Here is a 23887-nt window from a genome sequence, read left to right on the forward strand (position 1 = left end):
TTCCTTCTTCCAACAGCAAAGTGGAGTCACTCTATAGGGCGTTTGAAGAAATCAGCAAGATTAGGACAGTGATTTATGCACAGACTATTTACCTTTCATGATCAATTAATTGCTACGTGTAAGATTAAGTGTTTGTCCCAGATTTGATGCATTGCTGGCCCTTCTATTTCTTTAGACCGTTTTAATTTGCACTTGATCAGATGGGGAGTGAGGCTCCACCCCAGCAACACGCTTTATTCACTCCACGTGGTCCGAGTACTCTGTTCTTTTAGGACGTGCGGATAAATTTGACCCGAAGACGTACTGCAGCGCGTTATGAACATCTGGTAATAAATTAGTTTCTGCTTGTTTGATCTGCCAGCGTCGAACCCATTAGACGCCAAAAACGCGTCGACAAATTTTAAAGCGGCTGGTATCACTCACGCACGCGGCCTTGCTCTGCGGTGACAGCTTAATCTCAGGGCCGAAACTACGCATCAGCCGTTATCAAAATTTAAGGTTTTAATCAGCGCTGGCTATCATAACTGGATGACGGCTGAAATAGGACTCCCACTTGCGGGGAGAGTCTTTTTTTTTTTTTTTTTATGGTGACACTCAATCAGAACAGAATGAAACACTTTGAAAACACAATTTTACTGTCACTTTACTGTGAGTTACGATTGGAAGTTGCCAACATCCTCTACGTTAGGATGGTGTTTGTTTTTACGTTCCCCTTTGGGGGAAGAAAAAGCACACAAATATGATATTTATAAATGTAATTATTATTATTATTTTCATTAGGCTTTGACAATCTACTGCTGGGCGTGCGTCATTTATGATCGTCTCCAAGTTTCCATTTTTTGGCCGACAACTTAGTTGAAAACGGGCTCAGTCCAGAGCGTCTTTTCGAAGCGAAATTTTAATTAAATCATAAATTGAATCTCACCAAAGAAGAAAATGAAAAAGTGCGGGAGTTTGGGGTGAGGGGTGGGGAGTCTCCATCTATCTTGAGGAACATTAGGCTAATGGCTGAACTCTGTCCAACCCAGTAACACACATTTTATTGGAGGGTTTTGCAGTGGATCTTAAATTAATTTAGCATTTCGAGTTATTAACCTCCTAATTAATTAATCCTTCTGAACACGAGATCCTCTCATTGGATAGCCAGAGAACGGAGGGTGTCACTGTAGAGACATTAAGAAGTTATCATTCAGGATGACCTTGAGGACGTTATCGCAGATCGGTTATTGCTCAGATTCCTAATGGTCCACCATCGAACCTCAGTTATGGACGTCCATGTGACAGTTTTTTCTTTATCCTTCCATCTCGGTGTGTAGCCATGTCTCAATTAGCTCAATTGACAATATGAGCAACTTATCTTCTCCAAATCCTGGTGAACTGATTCTCAGCTCACGGGGTTTCTATAAAGTCTACAAAAATATGGAATTTGATTTCATTGTTCCCTCCAAGTCTGGATAAGTATGGGAGTATGAAACTAAAAATATTTCTGGAGTTCAACTCCCTATTATTGTCTTAATGTGTCCTTCTTGTTCCTCCCTTCTCTTCGTCCCCTTTTCACACACGTCCTACTTCGTAGCCGTAGTTCATTTGCTTTTTTTTTATCCCTTTCCTTCTTCGTTCCTAGTGCCATTCATCCTTCTCTTTTCTCCTTTCATTGTGTTGGTCTTTCATACACTCATCCCTTGCGTCATGCAACTCTTCTTCCTTCTGCTCTCCTGTCCTCTCTTCTCCTTTCTATCTCCCTTTCTTCCGTTCTTTGTGCCCTACTTCCCGTCCTTGTATTATCCTACCTCGCTATCTGCACTGCTTTTTCCAGGTTCCACATTTAAAGCTTGTCCACCGTGGAAAGATCTGTCTTACAACTCAGTGAACTTAAGTACAGTATTTTCTGCACTATAAGGCGCACCTAAACCCTTCAATGTCCCCAAAAGCCGACAGTGCGTCTTATAATACGGTGCGCCTCAAATATGGACCAATATTGAGCCACAAAAGGTCTAGCAACTACGGTAAGCAGCCGCCGACTTCATTTTCCCCCGTAGAAGAAGAAGTGTGTGGTGCATGCTGGGATAGTTGTCAGAATGCTGGTTTGTTAATAAAGTTTGATAATACATTTAAAGCCGGGGGGGCGGAGGGTCGGGGGAAGAGAGACAGAGACTGCAGCGGCAGCGTGTCGGTTGGTCTGTGTTAAAGCAGTTGGGCACAATATTGCAACACCAACATCGTGAGTGAAACAATGACTGGGGCAGACTACTATATAAAGTACTCAGGGACCACTTCTTTACAAACGTGCATGTGTAATAGTAGAGTATGGAACAAATTGGCAACCCAAACTGAAGTGTCTTTTCTATGCGCCTTACATATGAAAAAAGTTTTAAAATAGGCCATTCATTGAAGGTGCGCCTTATAATCCGGTGCGCCTTATAGTGCGGAAAATATGGTAACCTTAAAATCAAAGTCTTATAATAACTGCAGGGAGCTGCAGGTAGCTACTCTATAAGTTTATTAAAACTTATTTGTAAATTGTGTCCCAACTCAGGTTGTAGTCAAGATACAAAAAGAAATAGATTTGTAGTGACAAGAAAATATATCTGACCATCATTTGGTTTATATACAGATTTGGATTTGGACATAATTTGATTGATGGGTAGACTAGTTATGTGAAAATATTTCATTTTGGCAAGGTGCTGCAACGTCTGGATTGGGAACCGTTGGAGAATAAGTGAAGGCATCGCAAGTGTCTGAAGGACGCTGCAGATGGTTTCCTGAGTGTCTGACAGCACGTTGCAACGGCGAGTGAAGCGACAAAAATCAAAAGACATCTTGGATGTTTTACAGTGAATTACCAGACTTTGACAGAGCCTGGCAGGGATTACAGTCTTTGCCTTTTTATGTTTCGTGTCTGAATGTATTTTTGTACGTATACATTTAAAAAAAAAACCCAGCAATCGGCATCCAAACGCTCGCAGAGTCACCAGTCCCTTCCTTGTGTGATTGGAGCAGACACTCAGATATAGATTGTTGAGATCTACAGCTCTACAGAGAAGTAATTACAGCTTCTAATTGCATCAACTCGGAGCTCTCCTGGGAGCAACACAGCTCCAAAACAAAGACGAGATTAATAATGAAATGATGAGACATGAACTATCAGAGGATGATGCTCTGGGAGGGGAAGCTGCAAATTTAAAGATGTGGACAAGCGAGGCCTTAATCACTTTATCTGATTGGTATTTGGAGTCATGAATCTCAATTAGCAGGCCTTTAGGATCGTTCCTTGGCAGCTACGCCGAGTCCTTCTCCATGATTGGACGTTCGCCGCTCGTCAGGCAGAGTTATTGTGATGCATTAATGGACACGCTGTTAAGACAGCAGAAGAAAGCAAGCGAAGCGAGTCGACAAACTTTAACCATATATCTGTGAAAGACAAACATCCGCTTCTTTATGTTTTTGCATCGTCTCGTTAGATTCAGTTTCTCTTTTTCTCAGGTTGCCGTTTTGTCTCAAAACTGACAATGTGCTTTTTGTCTCCACATGCTCACCGACGTTGCCAGGTCTTTGTCTACCGTAATTACTGCCGAGTAGGAGAAATTGGGCTTTTTACCAACACCTCCTTCTCTCAGCAAACCATATCTTTCATCTTTATTCACGCAGTTTTACAAAACGGCTGCCTTTGTACCTGCTCAGGCTATTTTTTAATTGCAAAGAAACCAAACTATTATCTGGGTAACTGTGGATAAGCAATTTAACTCTCTCATTTAAGTTTTCTTCACAAGTTTTGTTAGAATGTGGTTTGGACTTGTATAATTAAGCAATTTCATGTCAAAAGTATTCATGGTCATTGAAAGTTTCTCAAAGTCATGAATAAATATGAACATAAAAATTTTGTTTTTGTAGTTTGCCACTATCCATGCAGGAGTTATGGTAAACTTGTGCAACACGACGCTCTTCAAAGATTGGACCGAAGTTGAACTTTTTTGGCCCACTTGCCAAAAAGGTGCAAGTAGTGTAAAATTAACAGTACTGGAAATGGTGGTGTAAAATTAACACTGCCCATCACCTTCAGTAAATCATCAGGATGGCGATGGCATCGTGCTGTGAAGATGTGTTTATTCAGTAGCAGCTCAGAGTTCACAGGAAAACGGATGGAGGTAAGTAGAGGGCAATACTGGGAAAAAAAGCAGCTACACTCCAAAAATAAACCAAAAACCGATGGATAGCATAGCAACCCTAAAGATGGAACCAGAGATGCAGTGGAATAGTTTCATTTTATCAAATCGAACTTTTAAAAAAATTGAAGATTTAAGTTTTTACACACACCCTAAGAGAACTGTAGTTACAAGCATGAATCTGGATTCACACCTTCCAGATTTCAATTTTCAGATAAATCTTTAACCTAATCCAGCTTAATTATCTACCTGTCTGTTTTGGTCAATCACATAAAATCCTAAGCAAAGATATAAAATCTTGTGATAGCAATGTGACACAATGTCAAAATGTTCAACCAGTATGAATAACTTAAGCAGTATCTACTGTCACTAAGCAGGCAATGCTCTTGAAAAGTGGAATCAAGGAATAACAGAACTGATTTTATCATTATTTCCATTCTAGTCCCCCTTTTTTTTCGCTCTCTAGATGAATTAAATTGCAGGCAGCTCATTGCAGAGTGCCTCCCTGATATCACCTGGGGTAATTCTGAGGGAATGCTAATCTGCGATTCAGTTTGATAATATGCCTATGAAATATTCACACCTCTCTGCTTCTCTCAGCATTGATTTTAGCATCCTGTGAGCGGCTTCTTTGTGGAACGCGTGTCTGATATTGGCGGAGGCTCCGCGGAGGAGTGTGTGTGTGTGTGTGTGTGGGGATGACATGTGGGAATCACTTAGACGAGTATCCTACTTGACAGTTGCTCTCCACCAGCCAATGCCTCTCACCTAAGGCACATGCACTGACATCCTTCAAAAGCGGTCTGCCTGTCGTTCGCCGCTAATTGATTTGTCCTTGGATAGAGGTGTCTGCGGAACACTTTTGGGAAGATATGCATTTTGACAAACGTGCTGCAAAAAACCATGTACTGAACAAAAAAAAAAAGGGGGGGGCGGGACCTCGACAACACAATGCTTTCGGTGCCTTGAGGTGAATTATTAGCTTTGTGATGTGTTGGATTGTTCCATCGAGCTTCTTCATAAAGTGGGATGGGAGCAACTTAATAGCGAATCTGGTCGTTATGAATTGCACACTCATTATGCTCATCTAAATGGGTTTCACTTCCTCAAATTCATGATATTGTATGTCATGTAGTCAGGCTGACAAGTAAAGAAAAAAAAAGTTGGCATGAGTTGTAAAAACACTGGTGTGGTGAAGGAAAAAAGACGAGAGAAAAACAGTGGCTAGCTACTGAGAAGAGATGTGCACTCTATGCATTTTTTTTTTTCTTGTCTTGAAAATTTACAGCCTAATTGTAAATTAAATGAGACCACAACATCAAACAACCTCCGTTTTGACTCGATCCAGTGCAGCTTTAGTTCCGGTGTGCGTAGTTTCTGGACTCTAAAGCAGCTGCCACAAATACAATTTGAAGATACATCACTATTTGCGAACAATTTTTCTTCATCAACATAATCTAAACTGGACAAATTCCTTGCTGATTGATACCAGTTTGACTACGAAGGTACGTGTTTTGGTTTTTTCTAGCTGTTAGTTGATATTCTAGGACAGCAATAGTAATTTGTTAGCTGGCTAACATTACGTAGCCTTTCTGTTTTGGAAATAGAACGTATTTAGGCTCTGATCTTAATCAGATGTTTATAGTATAGACTGGGGTTGCCACCCGTCATGTAAAATGAATGATCGTATTAAACCCTCCTCACTAACGCTAGTTTCACCACCCGCTAAGTAGCGACATTACCTGTAGCCACAAGTCCGAAACTTAACTGTTATGCCAAACACCCGCTACTACACCACGTCCTGAGAACTCCTGCTACGATCAAGACATGAGGAAGACGCTGTTTTAGATGTAGATATTAACGTTTCATTGGAGAAATGTGATGAGCTATCTATCTATATATAATTCCCTTCTCACCCTCCGCGGGTGGTCTCTCTCTCTTTCACCCTCTGAGCTCAGGTCCTCTATCAGAGCCTGGGAGCTTGAGGGTTCTGCGCAGTATCTTGGCTGTGCATAACTGCACTGCATTCATATATATATATTAGCTCATTAACTTCACATTTCTCCAATGAATATTTATCAAAGGTAATGATTAGAAGATTAAGTTTCTTATACTTTGTCTTCCTGCGGTTGTAGACTTGGCAGTAGAAAATTGATAACATAGGAATAACAACTTTATATCTCTTTTAACAGGTTACACTTGATTCTCCTGTTGTGCCTGTGGAAACAAAGTGCATGAAGTTTGTGCTCAGGTGGGAAAACCCTGTGGATCACATGGTGGGACTTCTGCTTCAAACTGCTCACTATAGTATACCATTGCCTCTGTCATCCACCAGTTCACTGCAGACTGGCACCTGCCAAGGACTCTACATGGATGTCTTAAGGTGTAAACCCCGAGTACATACTGTTAAAATAAAATTGATATGCCTTTTGTAAATACATTTTCTCTATCAATGACTTACATTGTTAACTGTGGTAATTATGTTTGTGTAATGTAGTAACCATGTACAGTGTTTAATATAATTATTACATAGATGTTTTAAAGAAACGGCCACAAACCTTATGTCTTTGGTGCACAATGACAGCTTTAATTTTAGCATTTCCTCTCCTCCACATACTTCGTTGCCAGATGTGTAAAATTTACAAAAAGAAGCAATTTAAATGTAAAAGTTGCACATATGTAGATTACTGAAGAGAAGCTATTTACAATAGTTTTTACAGAACTCTACACATCAATTCATTTATTAATGGATACCTATAGATATTAATTACAGAATAGATACACAAAGATTGCATTTCTAACAGCTGCTTGCGTTAGTGAGTGTTCATCCAAGAAGTGTAACTTGCAGGAGGTTTATCTACTTTTAAATCAAGGCCCATGATAGTTTGTTAGGCAGCAGATGTCCCACAGCTGATTGACTGAACCTGCCATGGACAGAGGAACAAGACCATCCCAGATATGGTGGGTTGTTAGGTCGGCTATTGTTGAGAAAGATGGGCAACAAAACAAATGGAGAAATTATGAATCACATCAGAATATGTAAATTATTTGGCAGATAGCGCTTAAATCAACATTTAAAATGCTTTTCTTAACAACAGTGTTGGAAGATGTAAGTGATTTTAGTAAAACTTTTACCAACACAGCACTGAAAGGCAGCGGTGTACGTGTATGTTTCCCAACTGTGTCTAAAGCTGCTGCTAGCTGGTTTACTCTCCGATCGGAGGCTGGTTCTTTCTTTTGAATACAGTTGGAGAATGGTAAATTGACAATGACTGATAAAGGCTAACATGTAAATACTGTTTTATTACAGTTTATACAGAAAGTGAACCTTTTAACATTACAACACTGACAGACAGCGGTGTATATTTCCTAACTGTGGCTAAAGCTGCTGCTAGCTGGTTTACTCTCCGATCGGAGGCTGTTTATTATATTCACAGTCAGAGAATGGTGGCTTGACAATGAGTAATAACGGTTATCTAACACTTAAATGCTGTTATTATTAACCTTACCTTTTATTATGGCCTTAAGATAATGAGTATCCGTGAATTTTTCAGACAGGTTTCCCGAGGCAAAATCACACCGGAAGTAAAGATACACCGTTTCGAGTTATGGCGGCCATTGTCTGACGTGACTGTGAAAAGGGAAACGAAAAAGCAACACACAGGTGGAAGTGACCCTCAATGACTTGTGAATACGGATTCAGAAACGGCTACTGTCTGTACCACCCAACATGCCTGAAGCACCGACATGAATACGTTGTCTTTTCTGACACCAAAAGCATCGCGTTTTTTTTGGAGTGTGACCGCGGAGGATACAATGAATGCAGAAATCGGGCAATTATTCAAAAAGATGACGCACGAAGCCTGGAGCTAAATTGTTGTAGCCTTTTGAGCTGGAGTTCACTCATCACAGGGGGATTTGCTTAAGAGATTCGTCTCTCTCTGAATAATAACTGCATACCTTATGGCCCCTCCTTCCAAAAAAGAAAAGAAAAAAAAGAATGCTTTAATATCATTCAGTTCTCTCTCGTATTATAAAGCTGAGTCAGGCGGGTCGTTTAGCTGTTCGTCTTGTCTGCTTTACGCCGCGTGATCCGTCATTGTCAGAGCACGTCTAAAAACACTGTTCTATTCAATATTAATGCGTCAGCTTCCAGCGTGAACAAGAGGATATTTAAGGTAATAATAAACAAAAGTTGACCTCTAAATATGAGAAGCATCTCAATACAAGAGCCATAAAAATGCAACACTCTGCTCTGCTTGTTACCATGTACAGTAGCTCCCAGTGCGATATACTCTTTTTCTCTCTCCCCCAGCTGTCTGGGAAGGCAGAGGAGGCTTCACACAGGACCAGTAATTGGTGTGGCTCCGAGGATCTATTCCCCGGTGTTTACGCCGAACAAGGAGAGCGGCTAATGTATCGGTGTCGGAAAAAGGTTAAATGCCTACGCTGGCATTAAAATGTAATTAACGTGGAGAAATGAAAAAGTATCGCATCTCAAGCTAAGATATATATTTTTAAATATTCCCCTACTCCGATAACAACACGCTCTGGAGATCATTACGAGACATACTCTCTGACATTGGGTTCTGTTTCGAATAATGCTTTCTGCACAAAATCACTGCGTACTGGAGCGCGAGTCTACGTGGGAACGAAGCAAACATTACTCTCGGGCACAGGCCCATAAAGATGCAAGTTTAATTATTTGATTGTGGTGAAGCCGAGTTTCCTGCATACCTGATAACGGAATGAATGTCTGTTGTTGAATGTCTGATTCCTGTGAAGCTTCGGGCTAGAGGGGTTGATTAGCCATTTGCATTTAAATTATGTGTCGACACATGATGCGGACATATGGCTCAGGTGATTCTGAGGTAAGGGGGAAGCCAAGATGGAAGGAGACAGACCAGTAAATCTAATCTGTACAGCTTTAAAAGCAACAACAAAAAAAAAAATTTAATCCTCCACCTCTTCTTTCCTCAGGTGACCCCTCCCTCCATTGCCAATGAAGGATTGAAGGATTAAAGGTCTTAGCTCAACTGTACTTTATTGCTTGTTAACAGGGAATCAGCACCCTGAGGAAAATTCTCAGGTTATTGTAAAGGAGATTTAGGAAGGTGAATGAGTGGATTACCTTATAATGGAGGGCCCAACAGGGAAGGTACGGTGTTACCAGACAACAAATAAGGAATAACTTCAAATAAGTGGAGTTATTTCATTTATTTTTCTTATTTTGACACAGAATAATGAGATGGCATTTAGTTTTGTTTTTGTCGTGGCTCTTTGAGTGTCAAGTTTGCCTTTGGGTGTAGCTTAATGTGCGACTTCAGCACCAATGAACCCAACTTCCGACATCTGTGAAATCAATGTTTGCTCATTTTTGTGAATCAGCCATTACTGTTATATGAAAAGTGAACAACTTAACAGAGAAATGTGGCAGTTCTTCACGAAGCAAGGGCAAACATGAGAAAAGGAATCATGCGAATATGGCAGGGAAAAATTGAGGTAAAATTTTGGGGGCACTTCCTACAAAGTATCCTGTTTCCGTTTCTATTTTCACCATGGTTGATACTACCCTGGTAAAAACCAGCCCCTTGTACCACATTTTGCTTCGTCCAGAGAATCTGGGCTCTCATCTGTTGAGAAACAATTACTTCCTGGAGCTTTAGATTTTGTTGAGGTTTTAAATTTTACCCAATTGCTAAAGTTTGCCCGCGACGTATGTAATGCGGCAGTTAAACGCTAAGAAGCTTAGCGGATATCGCCTGCGCTGTAAACAATCATCTCCCTCTGCGAAGAGAGAAATGCCAATCCCAATGAGGCAGCTGTCATGTTCACTTAGTGTTTTTAAGCGTGGTCACTGACGGAAAGGCTTCGTTAATGTCCTCCACTGGAATTGGGTAAAACTACAGGCAGACTACAATTCTAAAACAATGCAGAAAATCGATGTCATCGTTCAGCACTTCTCCTTCTGCTCACTGATTGGCCAGGTCAAAAATTGACTGGAGTGATAGTTTTTCTAAGATTATTCTGGTGTTGCAGTTTTTGGGAGCAGAGATTATTCAAAAGGTAAGGTTCACTCAACTTTACTTTTCCCAACCGACCGCAACGTTTAAGACTATTCCCACTGCGAATAATATTGCTTGGTCCAGCAATAAGTAAAATGTGAGTGTTAGAGCAAATCACAACAACTGTTTTATTGATTAATGGGACGATGAGAGCCCAAAGCAAAACATAGAGTGTACAGATTTGGTCTGTATTGACCAGCCATTAAGTAGAGATTCAGAAAGCTCTGCTGTCTGATACAGTTAATTAGCAGAATCAATTCCAAAGCGTACAGTTCTATGTCATGTTGTCAAACAGCCTACTACGGTTTTCGGCGTTTTCCACTAGCATATTTTATAGATTATTTCCATTTTACTCTTCAATATATTGTATTTTTCCTCTCTGCCAAGTTTGAGCGTTGTCTTGAACTCTGCACATCGTTAGCTAGTCAGACAGAGGGACAGCAAAACCAAACCAATACGTGCCACAGAGAAAAAGTGATCAGTCTTTGCTCAGAGTGACCCGTTTACAAAAGCATTTTCTTGCTTTTCTTTCAGAGCGCGCAAAACGCTTCGGCTGTCGTGTCTTCGGCCGACAGACGTACACCGAGAAGAGTCCCCAACGTTTTCCTGATTTTTTTCCCCCCTCTTCCCAGTGGTGGATGCTTTCTGCGCCCAGCCCGGCTTTGTTGGCCATCATTATTTCTGCTTTCTGTTGCTAACCTGTCCCTTTCTGCAGCTCTGGGATCATTACAAGCCTGCTCCTTCACTTGTCAGACTGCCAAAAAGAAAAAGAAAAAAAAACCCATCTTGGACGTTTCGAGCTGCTGCAACCTGCCAGCCTCAACGGCTTTGAAGTAAAAAGGCCTATCATTAGCGAACACCTTCCCTGTCCTGAGTTTTGGACCTAACCTTTTATCTGTAACACAGAGCTCAAGGGTTCCCTACCTATAGACTACATGAATTTCAGAAAGTTTGGCTTTCATCTCTTTCTACAGACCCTGACATAGATCGATATGTGAAAAGACACAGAAAGGTAGCAAATTTAACTGGTTGGGAAACGGAGATTTATTTATAAGTAATGCATAAAGAATCTGCTTCTTATCAGTTGAATATTATTGGCAAATAACTCTTAGTTCACATTACTATAGCGGATGGATAAATAATGATTTGACTAGCAACAAACCAATCACATCTTGACTTCTTCAGAAGCATTTTGTGTCACTTATAGTTCTTGAAAAGTCAAATTGAGCTTTTCAAGTACAAACATCACGCCCGATGTCGAGCATAGTGGATAATCTGTGATGCTGTGGGCCCGTTTCTCTTCCAAGCATCCTGCAAAAGTTGTTCGATGACACGACATAATCAGGACTTTAAAATAAATCGACATCTAAGGTAAATTATGGAAACGTCCAGCAGAAAATAGGTTGATAAACATTATATGAATAATACAAGAGTCTGTATTATGCCGCATCTGTGTGTGTGTGTGTTTTTATATGGTTACTTTTTAACATGGAACCGTTTCTTTTTTCCCCCTCAATGAACAGATCTTCAATTAAACGCTGAATTTTCTCAATTTTTCTAAATAAGTCTGTTTCCTCATCTCTACTGGAGCCAATAACGGTGGAGAACAACCAGAGATAAGCTGTCCCTCTCTGGGCGGATCTTGAGCTCTATTAGAACCATCAGGAAATCTACACTGAGATAAGCTTCTCATTATGCAGACAGCAGCAGATCAGATCTCAGCGCTTTAATTGTGTAATAGGACTGGAGTTGCAAAAGAGAAATTTCTGGAAGCTTAGATAAACCCTCGTTCTCTTATAAGGTCTCGACCTTTTAGAGTTGCAGGATTTCTGGTATTCCATACCTAAATATTGTTTTTCGACGGATTACTGTGCCGTTTTCTTTTACTTGTCCTTTACAATCGCATAAAAAATATATATATGTTCAACAGATACTGCCAAAATCACTATAATTAGTTCAATCATGCCAACAAAACAAGATTTTGATTTTCAACAGCAGACAGTAGAGTAAGATTGAAGGTTGTCAATCCAACTTCTACAGTTTTTTTTATTTTCATCTAAGACCAAACTCAGTAGTAGCACTGAGGTTATATAAATTCCCAATATTGATGGAATATCTTGTACAAAGCCGCTTTTAACTAAATTCTTCCCAGACGTAAACCAGCTCTCCTTCACTCCCGGTGTGACTTAACCACATCGGTCTGCCGCTTCTCGTAAATCTGCAGCAACTGTTTCAAGTTTCTGGACTTGTTGGTTTTAATTTACTGTTTTCTTCCTTCTTCGCTGCTTCAAAGGGGCTGTGAAAGACAGAAGCACCATCTGTGCCCTGTTGTCTGGTCATATAAAATGTATTAACAAAAAAATAACAAACATGTCTTCTCAATGACTAAGGTAATCTCACGGAGACACTTCTCATTCTGAGAATCAATTTGCTTTCATCAAGTCTATCGGCTCTTGGTTATAGGGAGCCAATTGGAGGGAACCGTCCATTATTTTTGTGCCGATAAACTTTTCGAAAACACTTCAGCGTCTAGGGGAACGTACTGGAATAATCAAAAGAGCTCTTTCTAAATGCCGCACCTATTTCTTGGACGCCATGTTTACTTCAATTTGCACCTTTGCGTCGTCTTGTAATTTCACTAAGAAGTTGTACCTTACCGCAACATTTTCTGAGAGCTGTCCTGGTTTTCAGTAAGTCATAATTGGATTCCTGCAAGTGTAAATCTACATAAATATGACGTTGCATCAGCTAATTAGAGCCGGGTACAAGTCAGCAGGGTGAATCGTGGCTCACGGTCTGGACTGCTGTGGATCCAGTGCTATGTAGGCACAACTTTGTGCAAGCTTTCAGAATGCCTAACATGCAAAGTTACTGGACTTAATTATCCTGTAGATGACATTATGACAGGCCTAAAACACAATGCAAGTGATTGGAAAGCATTACCTGTCATTACATCACAATTTCTTCCCCGAGCTGAACGCTTTTTCTTTTTCTTGCGTCTCCTTCCTTAAAAACTCTGCAGTCAGTCACTGGTGGAGCTGAACATTTAAGTTTAAAACAAAATCTAGTGATTAACACAACTACATTTATAAAGTTTATTGGGCTAAGGAAAGATATATAAAAAAGAATCGATATTAAAGCTGAATTATCTTTATCGGGGAGCTGGATAACACAATTAAAGAAAGTGAGACATTTGTTTCAAAAGAAATATTTAAAATATACCAGTGTTGATACTTTCTGTTAAAATTGAATTATTTTTTGGGAGTTAGATCCCAACACAAATGAGAATTATTAACTCAAATATCTGCTTTCTTTAATGACCAAGGAAAGATTTAAAGACAACACAAAAGCTAATAAAAAAATAAAAAGACTCGCAAGTAAAATGTACAAGGATGAACATTTATAGTATCGGCAAATTAAAGTCTAACTTCATCAAAAAGAGGTTTAAGTGAAAGGTTTCAAGGACAGTTTGGAGCTTTGTACCTAGCTTAAAAGGAAAATAAAAAGGAGGAAGACCTCTAATATCCACAGATCACAAGCAGCCCGACATAAAATGAGTCAGGTGCTATTTTTATCCTCAAGTGTCACAGCTGTAATACGTGCAATAGAAATGAAAGAGGCAAAACAAAAATGGGCATGAAAAAACTAACCTGCGTTCTTGAAAATGTTCTTGAAGTTGAAACAGAGCCTCAACTTCCTCCTGCTAGAAAGGCGCCATGGGAGTTGAGTGACTGCCACTGTTGTTCTTATTTCTGTCAATCCTGTAATAACAACAACATGTTGCATAAAGAGATTCAAACTTAACCAACCTGGCAACAATCTTTGCGCAACAAATGCCACTTCAATGGCATGTTATGCGTAGGCGCTTAAAAATAAGCAATTATTTGGTAAGACTTTAATTTTGGTCTTTACGTTTGTATTTTTGCGGGATTGTCAGAAGACCAAACCCAAAGCTGTGCTTTCAGAGTAGCATCTCCTAATGGCACTTTACAGTCGGACCTCTATTCGTTTCTTTTTTTTTTTTATAGAACTTTATTGGGCTTCTTTTTTCTTTCTAAAATGAAAAGGCTTTTCTGATGTTTGCTGCCAAAAGAGCATCAGAGAAAAGCGAATGGAAAAGATTGGGCTTTTTAAAAAAAAAAAAAACAAAAACAAAAAAAACTGTTTTCTTAATGTCTCGTGCTCCGCTCAGAGTGCACCGAACTCTCCAAGCGGAGCAGAGCCGGTATTTTCAGCAAAGCACTCTACACCAGCGAGCCCGTAATGATGCTTTCAGTGAACCAGTAAGATCAGACGCAGTCAGCCGGATCAATAGTTGAGCACATCACTGTTCAATCAAAGCCTTCACCCCACAGGATAAGCCATGCTTCAGATCCACTGGGTAACGAAACCACGTGGAAGCTCTTTCTAATGTCACTACCCTGAGACAGATTTTTTCTTAAAAAAAAAAAAAGCCGTCTTCAAACAAACACAAAACAGAGTATTTTAGATTAGTTTCATATACTGCGTTGTAGTACAAACTGCTGTGCAAAAGGGAAGCAGGATGTTTCGCAGGAAAAACCCCCCAACATCTCTCTCCAACCATCCCATGAAAGGATGGTCTTTTTTTTTTTGCCTCCTGCTCTTTCTCTGTATTCTGTCCCAATTATCTCAAGTGTTAAATCTGCAGTGGTGCTGGGCCTCTGAATATTTTATAATTCTCATTAGGCAGAAGTTGAGCCACCTTTATTGGGAATCTTGCAACTCTGCATGACTTTGCGGTTGGAACACAGAAGGAAAAAAAACAGCTGTTAGTGCTTTCTGGTTTGTCTTTGAAAGGTATCGGATAAATATGTTTGTTTATTGTGTATTCCCAACAAAAGGGGCAGATTTGCCTCCGTGTTCGCCAACAGATTTCATGCTACCATTTTATCGCATATATTCTTTGCTGCTGTGGCAGTTCTCAATGTGATACAAGCAGTAACCAAGGGGAACATTAGAAAGGGGACTATAGAAGCACAAAAAAAAAAGAAGATGGCTTCCATCATTGGAACTAATTAAGAAAAAAAAAAAAACTTCTACTTCTAAGTCAGGGGTCCCCAAACTTTTTTCCTGTGAGGGCCACATAACTTTTTCCTTCTCTGGTGGGGGGCCGGAGTCAGTTTGTAACAGAAAAAGTGTGACGATTGCAGGAGTGCCTAAATGTAAAGATGTATTGTTTTCCAGAAAGCACAATCAAATAACCCTCTCTGGGTTCTTCACAGAAAAAATCCAGGAAGGATTATAGTTCGTATTTTTCTAACTATGAGCCGCACCGGACTATAAACCACAACCCCAAAGTTTTTTGTTTTTTTTAAACCAGTAAACATACATAAGCCGCAGATATCTCTGCCGCTCTAGGTTTTCCACAACGATGCAGCAGAGGGGGGCGTGCACCCAAAATTTTAGCCATAACAAGTAAATTGAATATCACATTTATTACGTTAAAAAAGAAAAGTTGCCAAGTTTAGATTTAACTTAACTGATTGCGGTACTTTCCGAACGGTAACGGTAACAGTAAAAGTGCTGATCCTTCATGTTCTAGCATGTGCTAAATGAAAATGGGCGCTTTGTTCTTCTTCTTTAGATTTCAACAGCAGCTTGCATCCATTATTGTTGCACTACTGCCATCTACTGGATCCCAATATCTATACCTAATAATATATATACATAATGATCCCAGTATTATTTAAAAAACAGTTAAATAGCATTTCCCCTCAATGCTATATAACTGATCAACAACATTCTCAAATTTCAATTCCCTATTAAAACCAAATTCCGTTTTAATGGGCGCGTTCTTCTTTTATTTCCAATTTTGACTTCCAAGGATTCACTTTGTAATGGTCTCGCTATGGTGTCTTGTACTAAAACTAACCATCAGCTCGTTTCACACGAGTCAGGATTAATTAGTTCTTCCTTTATTTCCATGTAGAATGGAGTGAAATTGTCAAAACACAAACAACTCAGGATGAGCTCAGAGCAGCTTACAGACTAAGTGTTTTACATTCAGATACATACATTAGAAGTACAACTGATACAACACCTACCTCAGAATGCTATGAGCTGCAATGCTACATAACGACCTAAGAAATCTTAGCAGCCTGCTAGTTAGCAATGACGTAGCACATAATCAAATCGCCCGCAGGTATTTCCAAAACTAATTCAATAAACAAGTTACTTCTTTTATCATATGTTAACATAAAGGCTCGTTTTGAAGTATAAGCTGCTACTTACAGGCATTGCTTCGAAGAACTCGACCTGGAATGCGGCGTTCATAACAAGTGTGTTGTCTGCTCTACCGCTAGTAAACAACCGTACTGATTAAATAACATAAAAGTCAAGCAGTTCCCTAAAAGTCCAACAGATGGCAGCAATGCGCCATGCAAAACAAAACACCCACAGTTTACAGGACACACTTCCTGCTAAAGAGCCCCCTGGAGGTTGAAGAAAAATCCACATATAAGCGGCTTATAGTCTGGAAATTACAATATATGAAAAAGAAATCTGAATGCTCTCTGGTATTGTTCAAGGGGCCGGACCAAATGTGGAGGATCCGGCCCGCGGGCCGTAGCTTAGGGACCACTGCACTACAGCATTAACGAAAACACTACAACATTAACAAAACGGAAGAAGTACGTCCCAGTGGTGTATCTTTACTTCTGGTGTGATTTTGCCTTGGGAAACCTGACTGAAAAATTCACGGATACTCATTTATCTTAAGGATATACTAAAATATAAGGTTAATAACAACATAATTTAAGTGTTAGCCGTTATTACTCATTGTCAATGCACCATTCTCGAACTGTGTATATAATAAACAGCCTCCGATCGGAGAGTAAACCAGCTAGCAGCAGCTTTAGCCACAATTGGGAAAATATATACACCGCTGCCTGTCAGTGCTGTATTGTTAAGTTTCACTAAAATCACTGACATCTTTCATTGTTGCTAAATGAATTTAGGTCGTTGTGTTTTTTTTTTTTTTGAGTTGCTTATCACCAGGGGTGAAAGTAGTTTTAAATTCTTGAGGGTACTATGACAATATATATATATATATATATATATATATATATATATATATATATATATATATATATATATATAAAAGCTGGTAGCTCTTGAATTGGTACAAAATATAGCTGTATTTCCCTCAGCCCACTGGCTGCAATGTCGACACCTTGAGATGCCGTGAGACCTAAATTCTGAACATCATGGTATGGAGTGCATCCCAGTTCCAGTTTTCCATGTCTGGCATATAACCATTCATTTTAACTTTTAAACTGGTTATATTGATCCTGTGTCCAGACAGAGGGATAATCAGTAGCCCAGCATCATGACCTGTTTGTTCTGAAGATCCTGCAGCTTCCACTTCATCTTCCTAACATGGCGCCTCCTCACCCTGACTCTCATACTGACAGGAGGAACCACAGAGATCTGTTAGGTTAAAAGCACATCTTCTGAAGTTGGGATATTTTTCCACCAACAGGTTCCAGAAGAATCACCTCAAACCAGATGTTGAACTGGATTTTATTTCAATGTCATTTGTGAATGTTAGAGCCTCATTTTCAACAGTGGAGCTATAAAGGTTGAAAAAAGTCTCATCAACATCAATATTTCCACTAAATAAGAGGCAAAAAACAAAGTTGTTTGATAAAGGAAAAGCCTCTCAGACTCTGAGCCCGACAGCACCAAACTATTTTTTTATAGTAGACAATTTAATTTCACATAATTATCGCGGTAGAAGCCATTTGTTTGTTAAATACTTAATGAAACGTATTTGCCGTGCTTGGCGTTTGTTGTAATTGACTTATACTCACAAAGAACGAGGTAATTAGTCCAAGTTTGTCGTTTATTGAACGTTCAGAAACTACAGCGGCTGTGATGAGCCACAGCAAAGGTAAAACAACCCGAACAGATGATCAACTCTAAACCACTTGCACATTTTCACTCTCCGTCTTTCTCTGTCATTTAAGCACACCCGTTGCCATGGCAACCTCCTGCGCTCCACAAGCAAACTAGAGATTATGTTAAAAACATAACAACCAGTCCGTTACAATATTTGGCTTGTAGGCTTCATATTTCTTTTGCGATTATTAATAAGCGTTCCCCCGAACACAGCGGTGGTTGATTAGTTAATTTTAAACTCCTGCTCTGCTAGTTATTTTGATCATGGAACCGAAACGCACAGAATTGCGCAACACCTTGTTGAAACAATAATCACTGAGATTATTATTGTTGTTGGGTCATTAATTTGAGCACGTTTTGTTGATTTTTTTGTTGTTGTTCTTTAATAAAATACGAACGTTTTAAGCGAGTCAGAGGACGTGCTGCTCTCAGCCTCCTGGCTGCGTTCAGTTTGTCATCTAATGTCGAGATCGATTCAAAACCTTCCGCGATCGACATATTGCACCGCTGCTCTAGCAAAGCACATACAGTTCAGAAACAATGTGAAATGAGAAAAAAGCTATTTATTAACTGATTAAGTCGTGTTTTAGATTGTTCTTGAAAAACTAATCAGTCACGGCTGATTAGTGGGTGAACTCGGCTGCACAGTGAACCCGTTGATTTTTTTACAGCAGACAGCCGCTCCTCTCTTGAGGGTACTGCGCACCCCCGCTAAATCTTTTAGGGGTACGCAGTACCCCGCCGTACCCCCTTACTTTCACCCCTGCTTATCACCATAAAGAACTACAACAGGAGTTAGCATTCAGTGAACTATTTCATCAACCAAAACAAACATTTAAAGCATTTAATAAGATTGATCAACAAAGACACATATAAATAGCGACTTCTGAGGAGGTGCACCGTCTTGTCCTTCATGACAACGAGACGGCAAAAAAAAAAAAAGCCTACTGTTAATTAAAACTCTGAATCAGTCATTAGTGTATAATTGGGGCCGTGAATAGAAGTTTAATGAATGGAAAATTAACTGTCATTAACCAGCTCTAATCAGTCGTTTATTCTAGACGGAGGCACAAATACTGATTGTATTGCATAGAGAATGTACAATGGACGTTGTTGCTGTTGTTGCTGTTGTTGCTGCGCTGACACCCCACCGCCCCTCTAAAAAAAGCAGATAATATTGAAATGCGCATGTCTTTCTAAATCGCATACAACCTATTTTGTAAACAGGAGACATCTGTTTTCTTCCACCTTAATAGGTTGTGATGAAGTTTATCCCCTGGCCACAGCATATTTAAAGTACAAGTCAGTTTACCTACAATAGCAGCCACGCAAATGTTGACCATAATGCAATGTTAAAATTATTTGCATTATACATTTAGTTGGTTTTGACCAGTTTCCTATTTCTTCTGCTTAGTTTTTTCTTTCTTTCCACCCTCAGTGGAACTAGAAGGTGGAAAATAGACATTGGTTTACTTTGTGGTCAGACAACAAAAGCTAAGCAAATTAGAACTTGGCATATTTATTTATTTATTTATTATGTCAGACATGCCTAACTTGATTGTTCTTAATATCATGGATGCTTCTTTACTGTTGTATGACTGGTTTTAAGAAGAAGGTTTATGTTTGAAGATATATTTCTCTTTCCTTTAAAATACTATTTAATGTTTCAACAAGATAAAGAGGGAAAACATAAAAGTATATAACCATTTTGTCATGGTGTGTAGTGGTTAAGTTGGACCCAAATGCAGAAAGGCAGGTAGATGAAGAATGTTTCATACACAATAATGAAGAAAACTTACAAAAATCACCAGGAGCCAGAGCAAAACAAAAACAGGAATTCAGAGAAAAGTGACAGCAGGGAAATAACAGGATATAACAAAAAGGAACCAGCAAGGAGTGACTGAGAATGAGTGGAATATATAGTGGGGAACTTGATTTTGTGGAAGCAGGCTAGAGAGAGAGAGAGAGATCTAACAAATAACCAGACAGAAGGAACCCAATAAAACCAAAGGACAGAACCAAGGCAAAACACAGCCAAAGCGGATCTAATCAAAGAATATAAAACTAAAATCAATTAAACAAAACCCCAAAACCACCCACTCATTTATTTCTGTCCCTTTTTTCTGTCCTGTTTTTATTGTCTTCGGTCTTTGATCTCGCTGTATTGAACAATCAAATAGATATGGCACATTTTGATAATATCCTTTTTTGATTATACTGAAGCTTCAGTTGACTACCTCCATACATAAATACCATATAATCACCTTTCAGGACTCACAGAGTCGCACACAATGTGTCACCTGCTCCTCATCACAACGTTTAAGCTCTCGTCTCGGCAAAGAACGCCCGACTTTGTTCTGGTTCCCCTGCTAACTTCAAAGGCGCCGTTAGATTAAAGACAGTTGTAGGCTTGTTTTCTCCATCTCCTCTACCTTTACTGCTCCACTTTAACTATCGGGATCATGATTTCATAATCAAAACTGTCCAGTGCTTTTTCATAATTAAGCTTATCCGACGGTTATACACCTGCAAATTGTAACTAAACGGCGTAAAATGATAGTAAAAAACAGCCAAAATTTCTGTACTCAGGAACGAGAGGGTGCATCTCTCATCGATTCTGACCAATCTTATTCACATTATTTCTGTCTTATGCTTTTTTTTTTTTCTTCCTGTAGCTCTCCTACCGCCATGTGTGCACTCATCTTGTCTGGCTGTGTTTTTGATAACATCAAAGTAAAGTCGGTCTCATTTTAACCAAATAGCTGCGATCAGCACACGTGTCAGAACTGCGGATATTTTGGATATGTTGTTAATGTCTTCATCAACCAACAGCGCTATATGCAAGTGGATTTGTCAGTCCTTCATCCACAAACAACAGAATGTCATCTTATGTAGCCTTATTTTTTATTTTTTTAAAAGGATTGTGATATCCACGCTCTCAACTCACCATTAACTATTTTCTGATGTTTTATTTATTATTCCCAATGCCTGAGTCTGCAAAAAAGTAATAAAACTTTTATGCTGTTTTTTTTTTTTAGATGTTGATTTTCTGTGATTCCTACTGCCATGAAACATTTAAGAAAAGTTGTAATACTTTGAAGCTCATTCCAAGGCATTGCAGCCTCAAAACCACAGCTAGTTTGCTTTTATGGATGAAAACATAAGCAAGGATACAACTGGGGTGTAACACAACATTCAAATACACCCAATTATTTTTCCTTTACACCTTAGAAACTGATTGGAATGTTTGGTTCTTGCCACACAGATACATATATGGGGAAGGCAGGCAGGGTTTGAGGGAGGTGGATGTGTTGCTTACCTGATTTAATATTATGCATAAAGGCCCCAGTGATGAGGATGCCCGTCTGAAGTGTCTCATTAATTCCTCAGCTCACTGGGCTGTGGACAGGGGTAACGGAGACTTCACCGGTGTCTCTTTAATGCGTTGAAATGGGAGGATAGTTTAGCTTTAATGCTTCCCGTTACGGCACAGCCATGCTATTGCTCCTCGCATGCACACGTCCCAACCTTCCACGCCGTCAGTCATGTTCAATATGCATACATGAAAACAGTAAAAGGCAGCAACAGGGTGAATCACCATTCATGCCATTAGGCCACAAGACACTAAATCTTATGGCCTAATCCAGGACTCACAGGCTTCGATTGCCCACGAGTCCTGGGATAAAATTTCAGTTGTTTGATGTGGTAAATGAGGCTGAAGGTTTATCTTAATCATAATCATTTTAATCATAAACTTTTTTCTTTTTTTAGTGCAGTGCATTGTGTTAAATTGTGCTTTTTAATGAAAGCATTATGCCTGACCCCCAAAATACAAACGACAGATTAATAATGAATAAATTCAGCCCTAATTTACCCTCACCATATTTGGAGCATACCTTACAACAAAATATGCAGGTGAAACTTTAAATCATCTTTAAACCATCAGTCCTAAATGTCTAAAGTCAAAAGAACATGAACATAAATCAACATATACACAAAGACAATGCTTTTTGTTGCGTTCTTTATTCAGTTTTACAAACATTATCAACAATTACTCAATTTGCAGTAAAAACGGCAGTGCTGAAAGGCTGAAAATATCATACAAAGTCTTCCCAGCGCATTGAAAAGTGTTGCTTTCCCCAGGATACCCCACATTAAGAGAATCGGGGAGACGATTAACTTAATTTACAATAAATACAATTAGCGAGTAAACGATATAAATTAAACTCAAACGATTTCAACATAACTCACAGGTTCATACTTTAAAGTATCAGGCAATGGTTTCATTAGCAAAGCATTGAATTCTTGATAATTCAGTTTTAACTGTAAGCTGAGGTAAAATTGTTTCAAAGAACCCTTCTAACTTTCGTCTAAAATGTCCCTTTGACATAGCATGTTGACATATTTAGTGATGTAAGCTGACAACTCTGACACTCGATGCAGTTGCGATGTAAAGGAGTCGCCTCCGGCAGGGTTTTTCCTTTTGAGATTTCTTATTTCCTGTTTTGCTGGTCTGGCGTACAGCATTAGCTATAGTACAATCAAATAGTCTCACCTCGACAGTGGCGGGTTTTGGTGATACAAATATAAATAGGAAATTATGATAATCGTTTACGATACAATTGACATTCTGCATAAAAAAAAAAGAATTCTTACAAAATTCGAGATTACAAAATGTAAAAAATACTGCAATCTTCCCCATATAAAAGGCCAGCTCGAATGAGGCAAGTAAAATTGCTTCATATATTATGAAACATAAAAATTACAGATATTAAGACACAAAACAGAGAGTACAAAACGTCGTCGGTTCGTTCACGCTTTATGAACTGATTGAACCAACATGCTATTAGGCACCACCTTATCACCAAAAAAACAAAAACAACAACAAAAAAACGTTGGTCCGGCTTAAAAGCGTCTCGCGTCGTGTTTTAAATGACTGACGTGTGGTACTGATTGCTGAACATTCGTCAACGGTTAGCAAGAAAGTTGCTCAGGGAATGCTACAGAGTTTCTCACCGATGACATTTCTCCATTTACAGTGGTTTCACAGAGTGACGAATTCCAAGGCAAAGACGCACCTGATTTTAAAAAATATGCCTGCATCAAGTATTTAAACAACGTCCCTTAAACAGTGGTGACAGAAAGAAAGGCATTATGAACAGTAGACCCCTCTGGGACTCTCGCCCCATGGCTCATCAGCTCTTGGATGGTCATCCAGTTGTCCAGAATCTTTTTGTTCCGCTTCTTCATCATCTTTTTGTGACTGAGCTCCAAGATGTTGATCTCCTTTTTGCCCTCGGTCCCGCTTGCCGGTCCCTCCTTTAGGCAATCGAGGCGGCTTTTCTGCATGAACTCCCTCCTCTTCCTTTGCTCTCTGGCTCTTGCCAAATGCTGCTTTCTCTCCTCCTTGCTCCAGTAGCGGCCCATCTTCATCTCACTCATCGCGTCGTCATCTGTGGTCATGCCTCCGCTCCTCTCTTCTCTGATTCTGAGCGCCCGCTCCCTAAGTATGCGGTCGCGAGCGGGTCTCCTGGCGACGTAGCGTGTTCCATCTGCGCGGACTTTGACTTTCCACTCCAGGCGAGGCTCCCCCGCACGACCGCTGCGGTGCATGGGATCTCGACACACGCTGAGGAGACTCAGCTGGCTCTGTGAGTACTCCAGAGACGAGTGCTGCTGGAGCAGCTGCACATAGCTCTGCAACAAAGATGATGTTTGCCACAGAGTTATTCAGAAATA

General features: G+C 39.7%; 2 protein-coding genes across 2 annotated transcripts in view; both read right to left on the bottom strand.

The window, feature by feature from the left end:
* The window catches only part of pphln1 (periphilin 1), a 77599-nt gene extending 60910 nt beyond the window's left edge, over window positions 1-16689 (bottom strand). Inside the window, exons 1-2 of the mRNA XM_008400991.3 lie at window positions 16481-16689; window positions 13879-13989 (exon numbers count right to left, since the gene is read on the bottom strand). The gene's annotated coding sequence lies outside the window, so the exon portion shown is untranslated. The remainder of the gene's footprint in view (window positions 1-13878; window positions 13990-16480) is intronic.
* A 5463-nt stretch (window positions 16690-22152) lies between these two features.
* Window positions 22153-23887, bottom strand: part of pdzrn4 (PDZ domain containing ring finger 4) — a 36155-nt gene continuing 34420 nt past the window's right edge. The window contains exon 9 of the mRNA XM_008401002.3: window positions 22153-23845. Coding sequence (XP_008399224.1) covers window positions 23273-23845 — 573 coding nt within the window. The 3' untranslated portion in view covers window positions 22153-23272. The remainder of the gene's footprint in view (window positions 23846-23887) is intronic.

This window comes from Poecilia reticulata, chromosome 23 (assembly GCF_904066995.2).
Source record: "Poecilia reticulata chromosome 23, P_reticulata-male-v2, whole genome shotgun sequence".
Taxonomy (NCBI): Eukaryota; Metazoa; Chordata; class Actinopteri; order Cyprinodontiformes; family Poeciliidae; genus Poecilia; species Poecilia reticulata.